General features: G+C 39.4%; 2 protein-coding genes and 1 long non-coding RNA gene across 3 annotated transcripts in view; 1 reads left to right on the top strand and 2 right to left on the bottom strand.

Moving 5' to 3' along the window:
* LOC117462307 (uncharacterized) overlaps positions 1-20,948 on the bottom strand; it is a 42,170-nt gene extending 21,222 nt beyond the window's left edge. Inside the window, exons 1-2 of the mRNA XM_071206227.1 lie at positions 20,918-20,948; positions 20,630-20,817 (exon numbers count right to left, since the gene is read on the bottom strand). Coding sequence (XP_071062328.1) covers positions 20,630-20,817; positions 20,918-20,933 — 204 coding nt within the window. The 5' untranslated portion in view covers positions 20,934-20,948. The remainder of the gene's footprint in view (positions 1-20,629; positions 20,818-20,917) is intronic.
* LOC117462442 (uncharacterized) lies at positions 645-5,077 on the bottom strand. The gene is made up of 12 exons (XM_071206296.1): positions 4,988-5,077; positions 4,681-4,884; positions 3,743-3,888; positions 3,450-3,568; positions 3,059-3,180; positions 2,866-2,963; positions 2,600-2,736; positions 2,294-2,418; positions 2,011-2,156; positions 1,460-1,562; positions 1,234-1,370; positions 645-1,036 (listed from the first exon to the last, which is right to left on the bottom strand). Exons 1-12 carry the CDS (start codon positions 5,075-5,077, stop codon positions 973-975), a joined length of 1,491 nt encoding a protein of 496 aa, XP_071062397.1. The 3' UTR covers positions 645-972.
* LOC117463012 (uncharacterized) lies at positions 8,683-12,055 on the top strand. The gene is made up of 3 exons (XR_004553870.2): positions 8,683-9,019; positions 10,046-10,135; positions 10,691-12,055. It is a non-coding gene; the product is annotated as an uncharacterized lncRNA (long non-coding RNA).
* Positions 20,949-24,785: the final 3,837 nt, after the last annotated feature.

Here is a 24,785-nt window from a genome sequence, read left to right as displayed (position 1 = left end):
TATAGTTGCGAGTGTGTCTGGCCCTCAGTAATTGTAACTTATTAACCTTGCAGTTGAGTTATTTGCGTTTATCATAAAAGCAGGACAGCATAGTTTGTTACGCATAAACAAATAAAAAAGATTTAAGCAACCGTTTTCCTTGTTTGTCAATAACTGACAAGATTATTTGTATGGATGCAGACACAACTGTGAAAAGTAAATCAATGTATGCAACCGACAAGGAATCACGCTAACAAATATAATTGTGAGTCTGATGTCTTACTGTGTAAATATATTCAGATATATAACTTTCACAGACCATCTTTACGTTGACACCCTTGTTGGAGGGACTGCATGGAAAAACTTGTTGATTATATCCAGCTGTCTGTGTCTCTTGAACACTTTGTGTCTGACTTGTGGCGCCCTCAAGTGGTATTTTGGGGGCAGTAATGAACTGTTTGTTTTCCGTATAGATGCTGGATGAATGCTTATGGCTACAAGGTTTTGTTGTTGGGCGATGTCCTCAAGGAGGTGGCGATTGCCTATGGAAGGCATGTCAAACTGAAGGCTCAAAATTCAGCCAATAATCAATTTTTTCAAAACTTTTAAGTGCACGATGACAACTTGATTATTCTTCTATCAATAGTAAGACAAATGCAATGAACTGAATTAAATATACTTTATAACATGCTTTTTAGAGACAAAGTTTAGTAATAAAACTGTGAAAAAAGGACGGCAATAAAAAGGACATTGTACAATCAAAAGTTAACCCCAAACACACATAAAAACAATATGAAAAGTGATGTCAGGAAGGGAGTGATATAAAATGCAAACTTTCCAAATAAACAGGATGAATAAAGCGCCAAAAAGGAACTATCGATAAAAAGAAAGTAACTGGGTTCCTTTTATATGTGAACTTGACTTGAGGTACACTATTGTAACCTAGAACCTAATTTGCCGAGAGCGATGATCCATCACCCTTTTCTTCATGTCCTAGTCCGCTCTGATGTTGTTCATTTCAAGCTCATTTCCTGGGCTCAACGGATCGTAATGGTGTCTGCAAAATAAATCAAAAGTAAAAAAACATTTTCAAGGCATTCAAGGTTTCAGGATTAATTACAAGCGTTGACGTCTGAAGGTTGACAGCCCTAGTTTAAATAGATCAAAATGAAGGGGATTTCTAGCTGTTTCCTAAACAGCCATCAGTTATTTACCAGACAGGGAAAGCATTCCTACTGTAGTCAATTAACGTACTTCTTCAGATGTTCCTCAATGGCCTTGCGTTCATACACTGTGCCATACGCCGTTTTCACAGGATCAACAAACATCTTCTTAGTGAGTGGACAGATCAGATGTTGGGGTATGAACTGTGGAACGGGCTCCACCAGGTTCTTTTAATAAAAAGTGAACAAATAAAAAACATATGTTAAGGTCAAAATGTAAAAACGTATCCACTGTAAATATGTGGGTGCCCATTTACTTTGTCCATGTCATCCAGGGACTTTCCTGCAGTTTTCTCTGTGTGTTTCTCAGCTTCTCGTTGATAGGTCTCCCGGCTCGTCAGGAATTCTTCAGCCAAAATGCTTCAAAAGTAAAAAAGAAACTCAGCATCAGTCAAATACGTGATATTTTAAAGTTAATGAACACCTTTTCTGACCTAAACTCCCAGAAAAAAACAAAGCATTCGGATGGCAGTATATTTTCAAAGAGCTACTGTAAAGAAAGAAGGTTTTCAATTTACCGGTTATGTTTTTGTAAACCTACATTTCTTGTCCCTGATTTCCTGTTCCATCTCACAGAATGAGAATAGGACAGCTGCACCAGTTATTATCTTGCTTCATATCAATTGTTTGTATCCTGAATAATAGACAAACTGCTGTTGAGTTCGTTATGGAAAAATGTGTTTTGTGCTGAGACTATTCTGACAACAAAAAATGCCCTTTCTTCCATTAAAAATAAATTACTCAAACATTTGGACTTTTTAAATAAGCTAAACATTTCCACCATACAGAACATAAATATGCAGGTCACCTGTCCAGTGGGTCCTCAGGCTCAGGGCTGATCAGCAGTCCGTACACAGCTTCTAGGATCTCTCTCATGGTGATGTGGGCGTTGTAGTTGCGGTCAAATAAGTTGTGGCAGATGCGACCCACACTGTTGACATTGCAGTGGTACACCTGTCATCATGTTAAGAAACACACATTTCGCACAGATAACATTACTTTATAAGTGATTACCATCAATCTGCATATTATTAAAAAGACAAACACATTTATTTAATAATTGTTCAGTTATTTGCATGTTTGCAGGATACGGGTGTGACAAAGCGGACGAGTGGCGGCTTGGCTGGGTAGTCAGGACCAAACTGGCAGTACAGCTCAAACACGCCTTTCTTATACGGTGTGTCAGGAGGGCCCTGCATGAGAATCCTCCAGAACACTGAGAAGATAAGAACACATTTCGAGCTTGTTGCTATTTAAAAAAATAATGTATTTGCATGAATACAAAAACTGAAGATTTACTGTCTATTGTGTTTCATTTCCTTATACTGTACAGCCTGTATAGCAAAACTAATAAATATGCCCAGAAAAAAAAGATGCATAACCTTGAAGCCACTTACTGAAGTCTGACTCTGATGGGAAGACTCTGAAGAAGGGATGAGGGTTACAGTGCAGGCTCTTCAGCTCCTCCAGCACACGCTTGTCCTTCTCCAAAAGCGTCTTCTTCCAGGACTCCTTAATCTTCTTTTTGAGAGCACTACAAATGGAATATGATTATGCGGTATTCTTTGAATGCTCAGTTGGTCATCAGAAGATGGATAGCAAAGTAACCTTTTTAAACCAGGTCATTATCAGCCTCTGTCAAACTGATGTGTATATCCCTCACCTCTGAGTCGCTGTCACTTTGCTGTTGATCTGACTTGGCAAGGATGTCTCTGGACATTCGTCATACCCACGAGTAGCAAAGAATTGTGTCAGGCAATGCTATAAAATAAACCAATAAAAGGTACATTTAGAAACCAAGTCAAAACAGTATGTCTGTGTGAAAAAGTAATGTTTTACGACCTATAATATCTAACCTTGCTGATGGAAGAGGGGTCAAGTGTTTCCTTGAGTTTCCTCTGCTCCAATGACAGAACCGTCTCAATCTCAAAGAGCTTCAGACCGTCTTTGGTTGTCTTTGGTTTGAAGCAGCAACCACCTGGAGGCAATGGGGAAGTGAGGTGGGACTGAATAGAGATCTATTTAGAGTTAGAGTACATATCCATGTTCCTCAAAACAGATTTCTGAGTTACAAGATCTGCTTTTGTTTTCTTACTAAAACACTGAAGGGTAATTTTGCCTTGTAAAACACAGACGCAAATTCTTAAATGTCAGTTTATGTCTGGCTGTAAAGCAGTAAATATGCTATAGCGCTATATTCATCACAGGGATCTTATTGACTGAACTGTCTTTCAAAAGAGGCCTTACCTGTTGCATTGCTGATTCCATGCAGCATGTTATTCTCCACATTTCCAAGAAGGATTGAGTCAACAACGATGTTAGATTTCAGCAGTTTGGCTGTAACTGCATCTGGCTCGATGCAGGATGTATGGAAAGTAAGAATTAATTGAGATTAGGAGGTTTGCTCGATTAGAAATATCACAATCTGTGATGTCTGTCATTGACACTAGTATAACTTGCTCACAGTATGAGGTTCAATATATGCACCAACAGATAAGTATGAACATGATGCTATGGCATGATAAGAGGAAGTAGTTTACCCAGAATCATTTCCATCAGTAAGACACATGATGCGGAGTCTACAATCTGGAAACCTCGTCTTGACCTTTTCCAGCTCAGACGCCCCCCGTCGCAGAGCGTCGTACAGCAGAGTACATCCACTTGCTTCAATGTTGCGCATGTGTTCCTACAAATGGAAAAAAGAGGTTTATCACTGCTTTACAATCCGACATAAACTGTTCTTAAATTAAAGACGGATACACAGGAACATCGCCAAACTCCGCCCCACACTCACTCTGTCTGATGCCCGAAAAGCTGGTCCATGCCTTTGTCTCCTCCAGGCTGGACTACTGCAATGCACTCCTCATCGGGATCCCTAACAAAAGCATCCAAAAGCTCCAGTACATTCAGAACAGCGCTGCTAGGATCCTGATGAGGGTGCGCAAATATGATCACATCACCCCCATCCTTAAAGCACTACACTGGCTACCCGTGGAACTGAGGATCGAATTCAAGGTCTCCGTCCTCACCCACCAGTGTGTCCATGGAACTGCCCCTCCCTACCTCAAGGAACTCCTCACTCCCCATACCTCCTTGCGGACCACCTGTTCCAGCAACTCCAATTTCCTCAAACCCCCCAGGACTAAGCTCCGTACTATGGGAGACCGGGCCTTCTGCTCGGCTGCTCCCAGCCTGTGGAACGCTCTCCCCGACCAAATGAGAGCACCACAGACCGTGGAGGCTTTTAAAAAAGGCCTCAAAACCCATCTCTTCAAAAGAGCCTAGACATTTTTATCACCCTTTTTATTTTATTTATTTTTTTATTGCTTTTTTTTATTAATTCTATCGTGTTGTGTAATGTTTATTTATACTGTTCATGCTCACTACTTGTAGCACTTCGGGATTTGCATTCAAATATGAAGTGCTTTATAAATGGAACTCATTATTATTATTATTATTATTATTACACTGACTTTACCTTGAACGTTTCCAGATTTTCTGTGAATGTGTGAAGAATTTTCACCAGGGAGTCGAACTTCACAAGACCGATGATGTGACAAAAATCATAAGCCATGGTCCTCGTAGCGAAGTTGTCAAAGAGCTCTTTCACAGCGTGGATCTTCTGTATTTCTGCACTTGCATAGCACTCTTCCTCCATGGAGGAGCTTGTGTCTATCAGCACCTAATGAACATTCAAGTCAAGAAAGTCATATTGTGAATGTGTACAACCCCGTCAGTCCCACATCTTTAAAAGAAACGTTCAAAGGAGAGACAGACAAAGTTACCAGTATAGCCTCTTTTGGAGTCCTGGTTGTGACAAATATCCGGCCATCACCATGGTCACCAGTCCTGTGTTCAATGTCAAAAAATGTCATGCTCATGCTGTTATTTACCAAAAATATTGACACAACAAATTGTAATTCACTGAATGTCTCTTTATTGGTTGTGTCTGTCTATCCAACCATCCCTTAAAAGTCAACCAACACAATAACTTAGGTTCCCAATTCATCCAATTCCAGCCATAAAGAAAAATATATTATTTTGGAGTGCTTCCTGGAGCCTGGGAAAGGTGAATACAGAGTAACAGGTGCTTACCTGGCTGCCAGCACATTCACATCCAGTGTTGTGCATTTGCCAACCAAACAATCAAGAACGTTGATAGTTGCAGGGCAAGCTTTGCCCACATTCACACTCACGCCAATGTTGTCTGACAAAGAGAGGAAATAAAACAATGTTCATTAGAAAGCATCCTAAAAATTAACTAGGGAAGTCCCTTTCAGAATGGTCAAGAATAAAAGCATAATAACATTTGTTTCTGCACGGCCTTATGTTTACAAATAATGCACCATATTTTTAATGATTATGTTTTGTGTGATGACTGTTGACACTCAATATCACAGAGAGATTGCTAAACTGTGATTTCTAGTTAGACACGTGCGCTCTCCAATGACCAGTTATTGCTTGCAATAGGGATGGGAATTTGAAAGCAAATGTATATTCGAATATTCGACCCACCAAAAAACGGTTAACCAAAATGTACATAACCTATATAAAAAAAAAATTGGGTATAACAAATATTTTCAAAAAATGAATTTTTTATTTACCCAATTTTTTTTCAATAATTTGTGGAAATACATGTTCAAATAACTGTAGAAACCAAGTCAAATTTGTCAAATGTATTGAACTGGTGATCACAGTTTGACAGCTATAGGCCTACAGCTTTCATGTGTGGAGGCAATTCACAATCAGCCCAGCTGTAGAGAAGACCCTCTCAGCTGGAACGGAGGTTGCGGGTATAGCAAGGTATAGCATATATATAAGTTTAATTTGGCATAGTTTGACCTCTACACCGCACCCACTAACATGGTTGAAATATTTCCACACAATACTCCTTTTCCTCCATGTCTGTTGTGTAGGACTCTTCTTAGAGTGTAAATAATTACCGGACTATGACTGGTAAAATATGTTGAATACCGGCAAAACTAAATCTCTCCAGTCAAAATGTCTATGTACTTTGCCGCCACACACGGTTGCCAAGCAGCGCTTATTGTTGTTTAGGCTGGCCACTCATGTGTCGCGAGTGTTGACAGGGGGCGGGGGAGCACGCTCATGAACTGTTAGCGCCGGAACCTCGCAACGGCTGCGGAGCTCATTTGCACCACATTTGGGCCTAAGATGAGGTTTGAGTCTGCGTGATCTGCATGTAGGGAGGGGCAGCAGCCATGTCATTGGCTAGAACTAGCTAGATCTGATGGATTTGGACATAAAGACGAGTGAAGTATAACTGGACGCGAGAGAGAGGCTGCGGCCCCACGAGGACGAAAACGGCTAAACGCATAGGATTAACGCAAACGCAATCGCAAACGGCTTCCGTCCACATGCAATAATTATCCGGATAGTGTCTGCCCACACGAGACCGCTCCGTTTAGCTCCAACCGCTGGAGAAGCTGCAGTACATATGCAGGAGCCTCTACGTGGCGCTGTAACTTCCTCCACAAAAGCAGCGAAGAAGCATGGTTGTCATGGTTGCCCTTCTGTTTATTCTCCGCGGTGGGGGCCGAGGGAACCGGGCAGAGTTTTTCGCCAGTCAGCGTGTATTAAAGTTGAAATCTTCCGGACAAAATTATAAAAGTGCCGGTCAAAGGTCTTCTTTGTTATTTATTGAGCTTTAAAACAAATGAATAACGACTCTATATAATATAATGATAAAATACACGGAGCCTCTCTTTTTCCTCCCTCTCTTCGGACAGCGCCAGTGTCTGTCTCATGCAGCAGCTCATCCAGTAATCAGTGACCCGGCCGACTGTAAAAATAAACATATTTATAACTAGTTTAGGGAGTTTGAGAGGTAATTAAAATAGCTAAGGGTGATGATCTGACTTGAAGTGTGTGTTTTGCTGCAGCGGGAGGAGCTTCAGGTGAGCAGAGCTGCGTGTCTCCGTCCTGTCAGATTAGACTTCACTCGCGAGAGAAAGATAAATAATCTGAATTCAGGGTGCAGTTTACTTTGACGTGGGGGTGAGCAGCAGAGGTGGGGAGAGGCGGGGCTATTGCCTCATCATTATTGCTGTAGATGTTGCACAAACAACTTTAGCATGGTCAATAGCGTCCGGAGCACGATAGCAACTCTGCGATCCGCCATTGTTGTTGTTGTTGGTGGCGAAACACTTCAGCACTGGCGCGGGGTAAGCGGAGGTGAGCAGAAGAGGTGGGGAGAGGCGGGGCTATTGCGCAATCACTATCAGTGATCTGAAAATGTCCGTATAGGGCGCACACACGGAGCTGTTTGACCCCCCAGAGAGTGGCGTATGCATTTCTATCCACCTTGGGACCCGTTGTCGTTTCCTCAGTCGTTTAGTGCCATATTCGGTCGTCCTCGTGTGGCTGAACGGTCTATATGACACTAAACAGTAACGCAAACGACCGAATTCGTCCTCGTGGGGCCGCAGCCAGAGAGATCAGCACCTGCAGCTCTGCCCGCTGTGAGGGGCCGGTGAGCGGAGCAAAACACACCTTTAGACGTCAACTAACACATTTAGCTATGGCACTGTCATGCCATACATTGAATTATTCAATTTGATAATATGTAATGATCTTAGGCATCACTACCAAAAAATAATAATAAATATTCATAACTCATATTCGAATACATGAATAATTATTCAAATACTTGAACAATTTCGAATATTCGAATAATCGTTCCCATCCCTAGCTTGCAATACCATTTATTTAAACCAAAAACAGTGTGAGTAGCCGGTGAGGTCACTTAAATACCCTGTGCCCCATTATGCCTTCCAGTGTCCAAAACAAACAAACAAACCAGTGTTAATTTTGGCAGCTATTTTTGAGTTAGTCTTAAGACGAAAATGGTTATTAGTTTTAGTCACATTTTAGTCATTTCTATCCTTTATAGTTTTAGTTTAGTTTTAGTCGACGAAAACTCAAAACGTTTTAGTCTAGTTTTAGTCGACGAAAACTCAAAACGTTTTAGTCTAGTTTTAGTCCAGTTTTAGTCGATGAAAAATTACATTTTAGTTAACTTTAAGTCAAAATGTTTTCTCTCTTTAAACCAATTCAGTTAGGCAAATACAGGTATCTGAAATTGGAATCAAGGTGACCGTTATGGAAGCAAACAAGAGACATAAGTATTTGAATTTGATCAGACACCGAATTTATAGCATTGAAAATAATTACTTTGAAAATCATGTATCTGAATGTTTTTTGCTCCGAATTTACCTATGTGAAATAAAAATGTTCAAATTCAGATCCCAAAAATTCAAGTGAAAAAAATTCGAAGTCAAATATTTCGGTGTTTAAAATTCGATGTAAAAAAATTCGGTGTATAAAATTCGACGTCAAAAATTGAGATGCAGCATCATTCGGGCTACTCAGACAGGATAAGCAATCGAGCCCGAATGCAATCAACCCGACTTCTGGGGGACAGTGCTGTGAAGCTCAATGCTGCAAACTGTAGGCGATGGATGCATATGGGAGCAATTCTCGTAGACCCTATGTTAAAATGTCCAACTTAACATCAGAAAATGAACATGTTTATAGCCTGGATCCACAAAAACATATTCTGTATATAGTTAGATTCCCCCTTCATGACAACAGGGCTGCTTCTCCTGGCTCCTCTGTCTCACTGCTAGCTCCGTTAGCTCCATTGGCTCCGTGATGCTACAGCGGCTCAGCTCATGAGGAGAACACTACTTGAACTCGGCCGTGTTTGTTGTGTTGGCTCCTGGTGGACTATTCGTCATGCAAATATAGGATTTATCTGCGGTTAAAATAGACCGACCGTGAATGCAGTTTCTTGGGTAAGTCAACCCTGCATAAAGTACATAAAGTACTTATGTTATGTTACTGGTGTTTTTATTAAGCTAACGTTAATGAATGTTTAGAGTTGGGTTAGCATTTGAGCAATCGTAGCTCCATCTGTGCTAACGATGCTATGCGTAGCATCCCTGAGTGTATAACATTAAGTGGGATGCTACTGTATACCAAAAGGCTTCTGTGCGAGGTTGCTAAAATAAGGTCATCCTTGTACGTTAGATAGTTAGGTTACTGTATGCATTGTTAAGGTTCGTTTAAATTCGCTATGCTCTACTATAGCATACAATAGACTAGCTAACGTCAACGTATTGTTGAAGAGAGGCTTAGTGTATATTAAATCAACCTCACAATGAAATGTGTGTATCTTTAAAATATGAGCGTCACATTTCAAGATGGTCCAGAAATAACGCTCCCTTAGATATTGTAATATGGTTTGTTGAACTGGAGTTATTTATTGCAGCTAACCGCCTATCCGACGAACGACACAAACATTGTTGTTTTTAATATTATTATTACCAATGCCTCTTTTAATTGTATTATCCTCACACTTGAGAAACAGCCTCATCGTGGCTGTAGAACAGAACATGTAACTTAATGCCTGCATTTAAGGATGATGAATAGCGTAGTCAATGCTTTAGTGACAAGGAAATTATTTGTTTAAGTATTAGATATGACGTTATCTGTGACTTCAGTGAAAATTAAGCTTATCCATTGCATTTGTTCAATAGGTTTGTGTCTTACCCTTACGTGTGTGATACATATGAATATGGCATATGAAAACAAATTAATTTGACTGACTCATGAAAAACTCATCCAAAGTAACAGTAAAATAAAAAGGACATACACAATAATACTCAATCAAACTGATACAGTATAAGGACTGTGATATCCAGCAATTTCTTAAGTATAACAATAAGATTATGACCTGTTTTTAAAAGAAGATAAAAAGTAGTTTGTATGTAAAGAAGTCTGTAACCCACGCATGTAACTTTACATCTGTTTGTTCAAAGTGTCCTTAAGGTGATCCAGATAGGCTGGACCAGAGGAGGAGAGACAGATCTGGACTCCTAGCAGCAGAGAACTTCACCACCGATTCCAAGGTACACCTTTTTCATACTTTACAAAGAATGCATAAAGTAATGACTCTAATACACTGATAGACATGCCATTACACATGACTAAATACTAGACCACCTGCACATCAGTGATGTTGAGTGTACTTTCTTAGAAAAAGGTACATTTTACCAAGCAACATCACTTTTTTGTTCAACTTTCACATTTCAATGTATTTAAGGAAAAATTATTGAACATAGTGAGAACTATGACCCTTTGTCTCTGCATACTGACTGTAAAACAACATGTTAAAAGTGATTCTTTCAGTGAGACAACCAAACAGAGCAAGCTTCTACAGTTGCACTAAGTTTTGATAACAGTTAAATATTATTTTAATAATACATTTATTTCAATGTTGATGAATTTAGAACGGTTTATTCATAATCTGATTATTTTTGTAGTACACTGTTGGATTTAAAAAACACATTAAAATAAAAAAATCATTATATTTATAGCCCCTGAACAAACAAACAAACAAACACACCTCTTTCTTAAATAACACACTTGCTCTGCAATAATATGTGTTTTGATATTTCTGTTAGGAAAGGACACGCCTGAGAGACAGGACTGCTTCACCATGTTCTCTTTCTCTGAGGGTCCAGAAGAACATCCAAGAGGGAAAGGAGAAGCTGATATGATGAGATTTAAGAGCAGTACAGGACATTCACTAAGAGACACTTAGGCCCTTTCTCATTTCACTAATTGCCCTCCTCGAGACTTAGTCCCGCCCACAGGAGATGCAAGCGGAGGAGCACCGAGGAGAGAGGAGGAGAACCGAAGAGAGAGGAGGGGAAGCAGCAGGCGGTTAGAGAAATGAGAACTTCTCTCCTCTGAGCGGTCATTTTAAAGAGACGTCCATTAATGATGACAGGAGGCAGCAGCCGCTGTCTGATGGACAGATGTGTTCATGACCACTTCTATATTTACTTTTATTCATTCACAGTGCGGTGTCATGAGACAATAACAGGCTACAGATGCGGACATATACACACACATAGCCTATGTATATATTTATATAAATATATACAATTTCAGAATCAAACGGAGCACTCTCATAATAACGTAACACTATCAGAGACTGGATATACCCAAATAAATGGTGCCAATCTTCAGTCAGATGTGAATGTGTAACTTAACATTTTCAGTAAGAATAACGGACAAAAGGAGTGCAAATGCAAATACAATTTATTGAAATGTGAACTAAAAGTTATCAAGCATGAACCATCACAATTTTTTTTAAATAAAAATGAAATAATATACATAAGTTACACTAAATGTTAATCTGTTAATTGATTAAGTAAACACATTTTGTCAAATAAAGTGACAGGCTAGGCCTGTGCAGGTGGTAACAGCTATGCCCAGCATGGGCTAAGTTCTGTCGGTGCAGCTGGTGCAGGTCCTCCTCCCTCAGGCCGGGGGCCTGTACTACGAAGCTGGTTCAACCTTACCTGGATATGTTTGAGTTAGCCGGTTGGCCTAATCCAAAACATACGCGCTCTCGCTAAACGGTACTACGACTCTGGTCATCAAGTGAATCGCTCAAGCCAGCCGTGTCCTATCTAGTTAGGTGCGCGTTCACATGAAAGGGGTGGTATTTGGAGCATTAGACCAATCACAAACATGGAGAAGCATACTGACAGCGCAGCATCATACTTCCTGAATGAAAAGTCAACTATAATATTAGACATATGAAGAAGTTAAACTTTAAACATCCATGACTTAAACACTTGATCAGGATCAAAGCCTCAGAGCTGCAGCTGCAAGGTGAACACAGCTGGGAACAGAACAAGTGTTTGAATGCGTACATTAACAGGTTTATGATATCACGGCCCGTCTAAGACACGATCTGACTTTAATTACATTTGTCTCGAGTGTTTCCTCAACTTAATGTGTTGCTTAAAATAATACTTCTGCATCCAGTATGTGACACTGTGAGTGTTGCACGGCCAGATACGGCTCAGCTGACTCAGATAAGGAGATATATGATACATTATGAAGTGATATGCCGCGGACTGTACTTAATGTACTCTGATCCGGTTACTTATGTTGTGGCAGATATTTAAGTAAGCTTTCTTAACGTTAATGTTATAACAGTCAGATTGCTCTGAAGATGGAGGTGATATTCTATTCATGTTCACGTTCACACAGTCGGTGATTTTTGCCGGCCGTCTTTCCTGCAACGGCAGCTTTTCTGTATTTCCTTTCTCCTGTAATATGACTTGATCGCTTTAAACTCCGCACACTGAGCTCTGATTGGTCAGCAGGCAGTGCTTTCACTGAGTTGAGCTCTTAGCCTGCAACCTAACCTGGTCCCGACCAGGTTAGCCACTAATCATAAGTTACCATGGAGATCTAGCCTGCTAAAAAGAGAACCAGCTTCGTAGGACCGGAAACCCAGAGTTTTCCCTGAATTTAGCCGGCTAAGCGAAAATCCTGCTTTGTAGTATACCCCCCTGGTCCTCCTCGCAGGGAAAGACCCTCAGCCCTCTCTGGCCAAACCAACAGACAGGACGTTCATAAAGCTGAGGTCTCCCCCAAAGTCTCTAATCATCCATCCTGTGAATATGAGAGGGGAACAAATAGTGTAATAGATGCTTTAGACAATAAGAAATATAAAGTTAACTGTTGAGTTGCTCAGTTGTTTTAGATTGACAGGGTTTAATAATACAAACAAAAGGAGAGGCACTGTAAAATAAAGATTGGTCTTTCAATAAATTGTGTTTTTGTCTTTTGAATTGTTTGTCTAAAGTCAAGTACAGAACTGTTACTTATAGTTTGAATGATAGTCTGGTTATAATGTTTGGAGGAGGCATCACAGGTAAGAGCACCATTTGTTGTGTTGCATCCACAACAAATCAGATGTGTGTGTATTTATTTATCTACTATTTCTTGAATCATTACTGTCAGTCCAAAACAAGAGATTTTGTTTTAGTAAACATTTTTTCAAACATTCTCTTTTCCACTACACTATCTTGAATATTTTAGTTTTACATCACTATATTTATCTGACAGCTTTAACATTGTAAAGGTGTCACTTCGGACTCTGGGTAATTATGACAGCATGTCCTACTATTTTGAGAGTTTGAACAAACCAGACCTTCATCTATTAATGTAGAAAATAGTCAGCACATTAAACCATTATGAAAGTAATCATTAGTTAGCTCATTGTTCGAAATGAGCTCCAACTACAACAGTTAAGTCAACTCGTGCATCGGTAATAACAATAAAACAAATTATATAATAGTATAACTTGTGTCGACTTTAACAACACTTTCCTAATTATACTAGCATACTTTTACTAAAGTAACATTAACATGTTTAAATGCAGGGCTTTTGCAAGAGAGTATTTCGTATAGTGTAGTGTCTATAGTGTCTACTTGACTTATCTAACCGAAGTGATCGTTACGTTACTTTGCAAACCGTCACCCCCCACACACACACACACACACACACACACACACACACACACACACACACACACACACAAAAGGACACAGTAACGTTGTGATTCACTTCAATTAATGATAACTACGGAGCTTGCTAACAGCAAGGCACAAGGCTACTTCACTCATTTAGCTAGCTAATGTAAGATACAAATGCTGTCGAGCCCTCACTGCTTGTAAAATAAAGAGCACAAACTGACTACTTACCCGAGCGGCGAGCCCTGCTGTTCTCCGTCATTTTTCTCCCGGGTTGTTGTGATCACATGACTGACAAAGCCGTGCTCTGATAGGCCAGAAGTCGGTTTGATTGCATTAGGGCTCGATTGGTTTTCCTGTCTGAGTAGCCCGGATGATGCTGCATCGCAATTTTGGACATCGAATTTTATACACCGAATTTTTTGACGTCGAATTTTTTTCACTTGAATTTTTGGGATCTGAATTTGAACATTCTAATTTTTTTCACTTGAATTTTTACATTTTTATTTCACATACAAAAACATTCAGATACATGATTTTCAAAGTAATTATTTTCAATGCTATAAATTCGGTGTCTAATAAAATTCGAATACTTCTGTCTCTTGTTTGCTTCCATAGACCGTATCAAGTGTTGAAATTTGTAAAGCAACATTTCACTCTCTTAACCCTTTACTTAGTTAGTTTGATATCTCTAGCCTCTCACATTGGTGCAATACTGTTGTGTTGTCCTTGCTGATCCTCTAAGGTAAGGATAGTGCATACACATAGATACAAGTGGTACTGATAACATAGTGGAATGTTCTTTACTCCAAGTCAAGAACCAAAACATTATTTTTTTTAGTCTTCTTATATTTATTTTCCGAAACCTCCAATAAAAGTGAAGACACGTATGCCCAAAACAGAGCAATAGATGATGAACAATGACATGACACCTGAAGTTTTGGATCACGAAAATTACAGACTTGAGTTAGCTCAGTGACTCAAACTGTAGTCCATTGTAGACTCTCTACATTTATCAATGGTGTGTCAGTAACTTGTCAGAACAGAGGGTCATCCCTCACAAGATGCAGTGCAAAGCAGTAACTTGTATAAATTATAAAGTATAAATTGTTGTATAAAACTATCCCTCACCTTAACATTATACGTTTCTGTACCTACAAATAAAATAAAAATGTTGAAAGTGCATACAGTACATACCTATAGAATAAGATAAACCTTGAATAAACTTGGCCTTATAAACAATCAGAGGGAACCACCTCTGTAGTGCACTCTCATATAAAGTAACAGACAAAGTACAGACATCCGTAGTAGCATTAACAACCTTTTAGCCTACTGATCTCTATTCAGTTTGAGGAAAGCACTTCTCTCTAAAATGACTCTTGCTCTATTTCGACGGCCACGAGTGAGGTCACCTGTGATGCTAAAAACTCGCTCAGCAAATGCTTGAGATGCTGGCATTGCCAGAAGATCCAAGGCAAGAGGTTTTAGGCTCTGATAAACAGAACCCTGTGCAGCCCAAAAGTCAAGAGCAGTCTCTTTGTTCATGGGCTGTGACAGCTGCTCCTTGAACTTCAGCATTTCCTGCCTGACACAGGGCTTTGAGACTGAGAGGCTAGATCTAGATGGCCGGCTTGCACTTCCTTTTGACAGGAATCTAAATCTCGGCCGCTTTGTCTCTGGTAGTGGTACCTCTCTCCTTTCTTCTTCATCCTCATCAGTCTCCTCCTCCCGTATTACTGGTGACACCATCTGAGCAATGTAATCTTCTGCTTTTCTCAGAAGCTCCTGGATTTGTACGTCGTCATGCTCATTTTCAATGAGTGCTTCGGGTGAGACTGTAGGGTCGAGGAAGCATGCTGCAGCAATGAGGGGAGAGAATTTTGTATCACTGGGATCAAGAAAGCAGCTGGAGCGTTGGCCCATGTTTTCCTTCATCTTCTGTGACAGGGAAGCTAGGTCCCTGTGGCAAGAACCCTGGGCCTCAGGGAACTCAGAGAGGTGAGCATTCAGGTCCAGGAGGGCGGGCAACACCAGGGATAAGGACATTGTGTCACTCTGGAGCATCTGGGTGTGCTCAGCAAAGGGGAGGAGCAGATCTCTGAGAGCAGTGAGCTTCTGCCACTCACTTGGCAGTAGACAGTCCCAGCCCATTCCATCAGCTACCTGAACAAGGGAGTCCTTCACTTGGAGAAGGCGTGATATCATCAGGTATGTGCTGGACCATCTAGTAGGGCAGTCTTTGACCAGTGTGAGTCCACACAGCTTTAGCAGTCGCTGAATTGCCACAGACGACTTGCGGAAGAGCCGGACAAGTACTCGTATTCTGTCAAGGAGTGGTTTGACACTCAAATCTTTCTGGATCATGTTCACCACGAGTTGCAGTGTATGCACAACACAGGGGGTCCTCTCTATGGCTCCGTACCTAGATAAACAAACAGAGAAAAAGACAAATACTTTATTAATCCTCTAGGAAATGTAATTGCCATGAGCAACACAATGCGATACAATATACAACGTATTAACACACATCTTTACATCTATACTTATTATGATCCATACCGTTACACTGTCACATTTCTGGCTGTACATTTGGTTTTGTACCAAGTTACTGTTGATCTTTTATACTCTAATATTTAGTTTATACTTGAAGTCTATATATTTGCACTATCTTACTTTTTACCACAACTGCTGCAAAATAATTTCCCTCTGGGTAAATAAAGTAATATAAATGCTAAAAGAGAATATAACCAAGCACAGCTCAATGACATGATCTATGTCATTGAGCCTGCTACTGAAAATACTGAAAATATTAACAGCTACAAACTAAAAGAATGTACCTTCGGTCTTCGACAACCTCAGAGTCTTCCTCATCACTCTCATGGGATTCTTCCTCAGAGCTGCTGGGCTCATCTTGTACAGTTTTTTTGAATGCTGCAACCATGTTGCTTCCGTTATCTGTTATGACTGTCAGAATTTTGTGTTTTGGTATTCCCCAGTCCTCTGTGCATTGTTCCACACAAGTCTTTATAGACTCTGCAGTGTGTGGGTGGGCGATCTGGTCAAGTCTCAACAATATGTGCTTCGCTTTATTCTCCTGAGTGCAAAAGTAACATGCACTAATTGCCAGGAATTATGCTGTAAACCCTTTTTTTGTCCATATGTTCAGCCCAATTGTTACTTTGCGTGCTGTGGCGAGTCTTTCTTTGAATTTGTGTTTCTCGTCAATGTAAAGCTTGTCAACTAAGTTGTTTATTTTTGTTTTTTGGGTATGTTCAGCCTCTTATCGAAGGTCTCCATCATAAGGATGAAATCCTCATCCTCAACTGTACGGGCAGGTAGACCGGTGCGTCCAATCCACTGGGCAATGACCTTTTCTTTGGTGCCTTGTTCCAGCGAGTCTGCTTTATATTTTGGTCCTGAGGAAGAGAACGCTGCTGGGATAGTTGACTGTTTATTCTTTGCACCAGGTTGCTGTTTTGGAGTACTCGTCTCTGGGATCTAGGGGAGGAAAAATAAGATTGCATAATTACTCCCTATACAGAACTACAACGCCTACAGATGAATTCCAATTAATTAAATGTAGGTTAATCCCTTTAAAATATGCCTTTGGTAATAGTATTATCATTAAAATATAGTATATCAATAATATCAAGTTTAGATTTTGAAGATTCTAATTATGTGATAATACAATACAACTAGCCTATTATATATGCCTACCTGGCCTTAGAGATAAGAAAGTATTTTCCAAATAAATTGCCGTGTACTCTTAAAAAACACACAATAATTGCAGTGACTAGATAGTTATTGCAATGCAAGCCCAGCCAACATTAGCCTGGAACTTGCCAGAATCATTCATTTGCTACCGGAAACTGAAAACGTGTTTGCAAGAAAGGCTAAGCTAACATAGATAGTTAGTACATTTGCCTCTAGTAACTAGTGACTAGCTAGCAGTCTGCATTGGCAATGGCAACTTGCCAATGCAGACTGCCCAGTAACATAGACTTAACGTTAGCAAATGTATATGCTTAGTTAGCGTTACCACATACGAGTTAGTTACGACTTATCATGTAACGTTACAGTTAGCTAATTTACCGTGGCATAAATAGCAGGATGGTGCGCCTTCAAGTGCCTCTTCAGGTTAGTCGTATTCTTCCCAACTAATTTGAAGCCACATGGCGTCTCTCCTTCTCCCGCAGTTGCAGTGCAGTGCGTTTTATTTTCTACCGAGTTATAAAGAAAGTTGGTCCATATATCTATTCTTTTTTTGCGACCAAAAACTAAAAGCGCTTTCGCTGAATCCGTCATCTTCACTGTTTGGATATCATCACCACCTGTGCTGCTGCAGTGAAGCTGGGGTGGGCGGGGGTGAGTGAGGTGTGCAAATTCCCAGAATCCCAAATAATTCAACCAATGACAGGGATGCATTTTGAAAGAGAAGACGGACAATTGGAGGAAAATAATATCCTGCATTTTTAATGTCAGATAGTCCACCCTTAACACCTTCGTCTCGTCTCGTCAACGAAAACTACATTTCGTCATAGTTTTCGTTATCAAGAATCTATTTTTAGCTCGTCATCGTCTCGTCTTAGTCATGTAAAAAAGGTCGTTGACGAACATTTTTCGTCATAGTTTTCGTTAACGAAATTAACACTGAAACAAACAAACAAACAAACATAAATGGGCACAACAGTAAGTACATTTAAAGTAACTGCTGCTGTCAGACATTTCGTCTACTTTTGTAATTTATGTAGCGTTTCCCCTAGGATGGAGTCATACAGTAGCAGCGGTGCTAAGGCAAAATGTGATCGCAGAGAGCGTGGAAGTTTGTGCGCGTGCGAAGTGCGCCCCGCCAATATGTGCCTAGACTACATACAGTGGCAATGTCTCAAGATTTAGCAAAATCCACCTTTATTGAACATACAGTAACACAAATACTACAAATCCACATAAACAATCGAATAATATGTGTTTGCTATTTGTATATAGGGGAAACACTGATGTATGTAGTTTAAATTAAAGACACCATTTAAATGTTGATTAATGTGAATTGTTGCTGTAAGTTAATACAAAATATTTTTGGTGAAATTACCATTTAAAAACATACAGTATATGTGCAGTCAGAAATGACCAATGCACATTGTGATGGAGTACCTTCACTCAGTAGAACAAGGCGTCCTTCACACAGTCCGAGATCCTTCAATCGCAGAGGTGGGGTCACATTGAGGTATTGATGGTCGGGAGATTTTAATTATTGCACCATACTTCCAAATGTCTTCTCATTGTTGATCTTAAAGCTTTCATTTAAATTGTACAGGTTAGTAAAAACAAGGCATTTTTCAAAAAAACAAAGTCAATATGAAAAAAGGTGTACAGAGTAACTGATGATCCATACTTCGGTACAGCCGTCTTGTCGGGGTGAATCCAAAGAGGGTAGGTCCTGATGGATGGAGGCAGACTGAGCAGAACTCTCTCAATGTCAAAGGCTCTCTTCACCGACTTCTTTTGCAAAACCTTTTCAGTGCAATTAGGAATTTGCTCTCCATCTAAAGGAAAGGTTAGAAAAGGAATTGTAGCTGGTAGCACCATTTGCCAATAAAACAAACACATTTATTTGACAAATGTGTTAGTTTGTATAAATGCCAATGCTGAATGTTCTTTATATGTTGTATGTCCATGCCATGTTAAAAACAAGTCACCCTTAGAAGGTATGATGTTAGGCTCCAACTGCATTAAGTTCGAATAGCTTTTCATTTAATCAACTCATTGGGGCTTTCTTCACTGCGTGTTTCAGGATTCAGAAGGGCCTGCAAAATGTTGCCATTTACCATTTTCTGTAAAACAATAGCAGTTTGGATATAGTAATGCTGAATGTTGTCAAAAAGTAAAACAGGGGACCGGATCAGCAACGGACAGAGTTGCTTTGTGTATTTAAGTTCTGCTCTATTTTATACATATATGATGGGCATCTTGTTAACAAATATTATGTATGAGAATGTTTACGACGATTCAGTTTTACCTTGGATTTTCTGCTGAACATAAGATCGTTCGTATGCTCCGGGTACTCCAGGTACTCTGACTGGTTCAGAGAAGCGGCTGCCATCTTCAGACGTCAGAGTGATTGGTGCAAAGTTCTCAGGGTATCCTGATTGTTTCTGTCAAAATAAGGCAAGGTGACAATTACTTTTCAACCATCAAATCGGAAAATACATCCTTGCATTTCATCAACATGAATGGCAACTCTCAGAAAAAGATGAGATATTTATTACCACACAAAAAGACTGGCACTTCTGGACAGATTTCATTAAAAAAAAAATAATATATTTAACACCAGGAGCCATATTGGTCAAGCCTCACTATCCTCATACCTTTGCTTCTGATAGGAGATGTGCCCAGCAGTACAGAGAGTTCTCAAAGACATCCAGGTCCTTAATGAGATTCTCTCCTTGTGGTCTTCCAGGCTGAGGAAGTAGCTCTCTGAAGAGGAGGTACAAGCCTTCTACCACTGCAATCTACAACACAGGAACAAGTATGTCTGAACAAATTGGCAATGGTAAAAATGTCTGAGCTAATTACAGGAAAACATATTTTCTTAAACAATGCAGATTATTTAAGTGACACCTGCTGCCGTGAAAATATAACGAAATATAACAGACTTTGTTTTTTGTAGAAAAATGTTCCAATAGGAAATGTCTTTTCAAAAACCAATGTGTTTTACATCACTGATATTGTTTACCTTCTGGTTCCTGGTTAGTCTTTCATTCCTGCAGAACAACTGATGCAGACTTTGGGCGAGAGGGTGACATCCAGTCAGTTTCCGTATGTAGGCAATCAGTTTCTGCAGTTGATTCGTCTTATAATTATGTTTCTAAAAATAAAAAATAAAATGTTAAAAGTATGATTAAATTCACAGCTTTATTGCTAGATTGGACTTTAATTACCTTTTGTAGTCATTTGTGAAATGTCATGCTAGTGTTAGCTAGTTAATTTTATTTGATAAGGACATCAGATGACATTAACAAGAACATGCACCAGATGGAGTGTGTATCGTGAAATGAAACTTACAACAGCATACACTGAAGACAAGAACACACTGATTCCTTTCTGGGTTTGTGGGATTGAAGGCAAAAAAATCATAAATGAAGAACGTCTCGTCGTATGACGTCTCGTCAGGAAATAAGGACAAAGAGAAGTTAACGGTTGACCCTTCAGAGATCCCACAACTCTCCAGAGTGCCACCACCACGTCGACCTCTGTACAGGAGAGACATTAAATCTGACTGTTGACAAAGAACATAGAATAATCACTATTTAAGCCATAAAATCAGCATTGGTGTGATGATTAGTTAGTTACTTGTAATGAAGGACATGTGCTGGGATTCCACTTTTATTTGCCAGCTTGAGTATCAGATTTGTTATTGTGTCACTTGCCAACTTCACCTTCAACTCAAAGTCTCCCTGTATGAAAGTACAAATTATTAACAACAGACTTGGTTTTTCCCCATAAAATATTCATTGCAATTTTGCATTAAACTTAAACTAATTCCAAAGTATTTAAACTGTAGGTTAAGTAGGTTTCAAAATACATACAGGTTCTTGAATTAATATTGAAAGGGCTGTGTAGATAAACATATGTAAAAAACGTTCAAGTATAAATTCTGTAAATGTTATTAAAAGAATGGGTATAATATGGTCAGTGAGTTTTATTTTTTAAAGCAAAGCTATAAATCAAACATGATCAGCCTGTACAATAATTATGACAAATACCATATCAGTGTTTATTTAATCAATAGTTGATTATAATCACCAATTAAGTTTAGACGCACCTTGAGCATGATGTGGCATCGAACCATATTGCTTCCATAGGTTTCAACAACCTCTCGCTTTGGTGTTTGAGGAAACTGTTTCAGGTTTTCCTTTGGTGTAAACATGGCATACATCACAGCTCCATTTTCAATATGTCTGTCTTTCAAGGACCCTTGGGATGAAAAAACAACTGACATGGTGAAGTTGTTTCTGTATAATGTTCTATGATCACTGCTATGCTGGAGCTGAAGATGTGGCCTGTGATGTCTGCACAGGGAGAAAACTGAGAGCCTGTAAGTCCTGCCTTATGTGTTCGGCCTCTTATTGTGACAAACACCTCCAGCCTCATTTTGACGTAGCTCCATTGAAAACATTCAAGCTGGTGGAGCCCTCCAAGAAGCTCCAGGAGAAGATGTTCTGCCGCACTGATCAGCAGTGTATCTGTTATCTCTGCTCTGTGGACGAACATAAAGGCCACGACACGGTGTCAGCAGCTGCAGCAGAGAGGACTGAGAGGCAGAGAGAGCTGGAGGGGAGTCGACAAAACATCCAGCAGAGAATCCAGGACAGAGAGAAGGAGGTGAAGCTGCTTCAGCAGGAGGTGGAGGCCGTCAAAGGCTCTGCTGATAAAGCAGTGGAGGACAGTGAGAAGACGTTCACTGAGCTGATCCGTCTTATGGAGAAAAGAAGCTCTGATGTGAAGCAGCAGCTCAGATCCCAGCTGAAGAGTGTAGAAGAAGTAACAGGCTGCGGAATTGATATAAGTCAAGCACACACTCATAAGCTGTTTTTGGTCTCTTTAATTTGTTTATGTTTCACTACGTTAGTTGGAATGAGCTGTGAAATGTACAACTGTTCTTTTACAGCTTTTCCTCTGAAAACAGTGGCATGCTTTAACCAAAACAGCAAAGATGTTTGCTGGAAAACCAAACACTAATTGCAGAGTCAAGGTTCAACATTACAGATGTATTCAGGACTTATGTAGATTAAACACAGAACTGTATCAGTAATGCTAAAAAACTAAAATCTTGCCAAACATAAACGTCATCAACCAGCTTCATGTATTGTAAAAAGTTGTTCAGGTTTACTAACATGTGTTGAAGAAAGGGTCATCTGTCAAGGGCATCCCATCGATGGTGTAGAGACAGACTCCTTTGGAATTACCAACACTTTCAAGATGGCAGATCCTCATCATCAGATCCTCAACTGTGGTTTTGGCTGGATCCATATCTGTTAGATGAAAATATCCACTGTGTGAAGCTCTCAATATGTCTGTGCAATGATCACATTTCATTTCTAAAATAAAACAGCCAACTCCGTGATCAAAAAGTCAGCGGATGGCTTTAGTGCATCTAATGATCAGAAATGTGTTCCTCTTACCTTTAATTGTTTTTGGTTTACGACATTTGGGGAATGTGTACTTCAGATAGAACGACTCCATGGATTTTTGTACAGGCGTCACAGTTTGAACCTGGTGCTCCTTGGCTCTTTGAATGGAGGTTTTCATTGCTGAAAAGCGGTTCTTCTCAACATGACTCAAACCTGTGAAAAAGTTACCGGATTAATTAAGTATATCATTTTTATAACAACATTTAACTTAAAATGACTTGTTTTGACTTATTTATTTGAGTGTGAATGACATTGAAAGTATAATGAGTCATTAGAAACGTCAAATAGTGTCAACAATGAATGCTTAAATCAGATACAACTTTGAATGAAAATGCAAGTGAATTACATCTCCAGGCTTAGAAACACTAGATGTAGGTGTAACTATTTTTTCTACCGAGTGTCAGCTGCATGTTTGACAGTCTTGGATTTCAAGTTGAAGTTCATCTCACCCATGTTGTCCAGATCTTCATCTGTAACACTGTCCAGGAAATCTCTTGTTTCCTTCACGCCCAGCTGGACCAACTGGTTGCAGTAAGACTCCAGTCTGAACTGCTTAAGTGTGTTGAGTATTGCATCCATCTTAAACACAGGAGGATACTTTATTTACAGGGAAGGAAAGAGGATTAGGATATTTTCCACTCAAGTAAAAGTACTGCTACTTGAAAGTGTGCTGGGTAAAACAAATATTGCAATGTATAGTTTATTTCATATCTTGATAATATACATACACTTTTTCACCAATGATTTTCAATGACTTCTCCATGAACTTTACCTCATTTTCCATGACCAAAAAATTACTCTCAGCGATACCACTGAAAATAGTTTATTTTAACATGGAACAGGAAAATAACGTCTGAAACATGTTGTGCCTATCTAAAACAAATAGTAGGCTTACTAGCTTATATAGGCTAAAGCAACTAAAATCTCTCACCAGCAAAATACCTCGTCAGTTAAATGCTATTTTACGTTTCATTACTATACAGTATTTATTATCATTATAGTATTACTATTTCGGTGATTAGATCAAATATAAATTATATTTGATGCAACTTTAGTTACATTTCCATGACTTTTCCAAAACTTTGGGAAAAATATTGTTTTCCATAACTTTTCCAGGGCCTGGAATTAGCATTTTGAATTTCCATGACTTTTCCAAGTTTGTAATGACCGTAAGAACCCTGTATGCCTATGAAGCATGTTTTTATTTTCTTTAAATCAATAAATAGTCTCTACACCACATGGTAAATCACAGTTCCTATACTCCTTAAATACATCGATTGTATATAACAGTTTATACTAATTTAATTAATTACTGTATTGCAACATAAACAGCTCCAAACTCAACAAAAAGTACCCGTGTAAAGATGTACATACTGTAGAAAAAAAGGTCGGTTAAAATGTACCAGTCTAGCTTCACCTACCATAGTACTATACATGACGATATTCTTTCAATTATAATATAGTTACTTATTTAGTACCCTGTTACCAGTGCAGTCTTGTTTCGTAAATGGATAGTTAAACGATGTAAATGTCACTGGTCTACAGCATTGCTAGCAAGGTTTTAGCTAAATGCTAATGTCAGCATGCTAACCACGTGGTGTGCAGTTGGGCATCTTAATGTTTCAAAGTCTCTTATTAAGCGAATTTTGTAATACAACTTTTTAAAAACAGCCAATTTACAGTGTTTTACTAAGTTTTAACGTAAGCTAAAGCCTAGGTTTGATAACTTTGTATATATTGTCAGTCACCCTCCATCATGTCTCACTATCTCAGGTGCATTCATCTCGGGCTGAAAGATGCTCTGTATTCACAAGTATGACAAAGATAAACACTCAAAAACAGCATAACTGTTTTCACATACCTCACTGAAGGTCGATGATCCTCAGTTACCGCAGAAATCACCACCAGGAGAATCGGCCATGTGCTTTTAGCAGCAAATGGCAGTAATGTCACGTGCTGTGCCAACCGAAGCGTGTGTCGGGTAATCTGATGTTGTGCCGTAGTTCACGGCACAACATCAGGAATGT

Source organism: Pseudochaenichthys georgianus, chromosome 17, assembly GCF_902827115.2.
Source record: "Pseudochaenichthys georgianus chromosome 17, fPseGeo1.2, whole genome shotgun sequence".
Lineage (NCBI taxonomy): Eukaryota > Metazoa > Chordata > Actinopteri > Perciformes > Channichthyidae > Pseudochaenichthys > Pseudochaenichthys georgianus.
The sequence above is the reverse complement of the archived record's forward strand: the minus strand, read 5'-3'. Positions and strand labels throughout refer to the sequence as shown.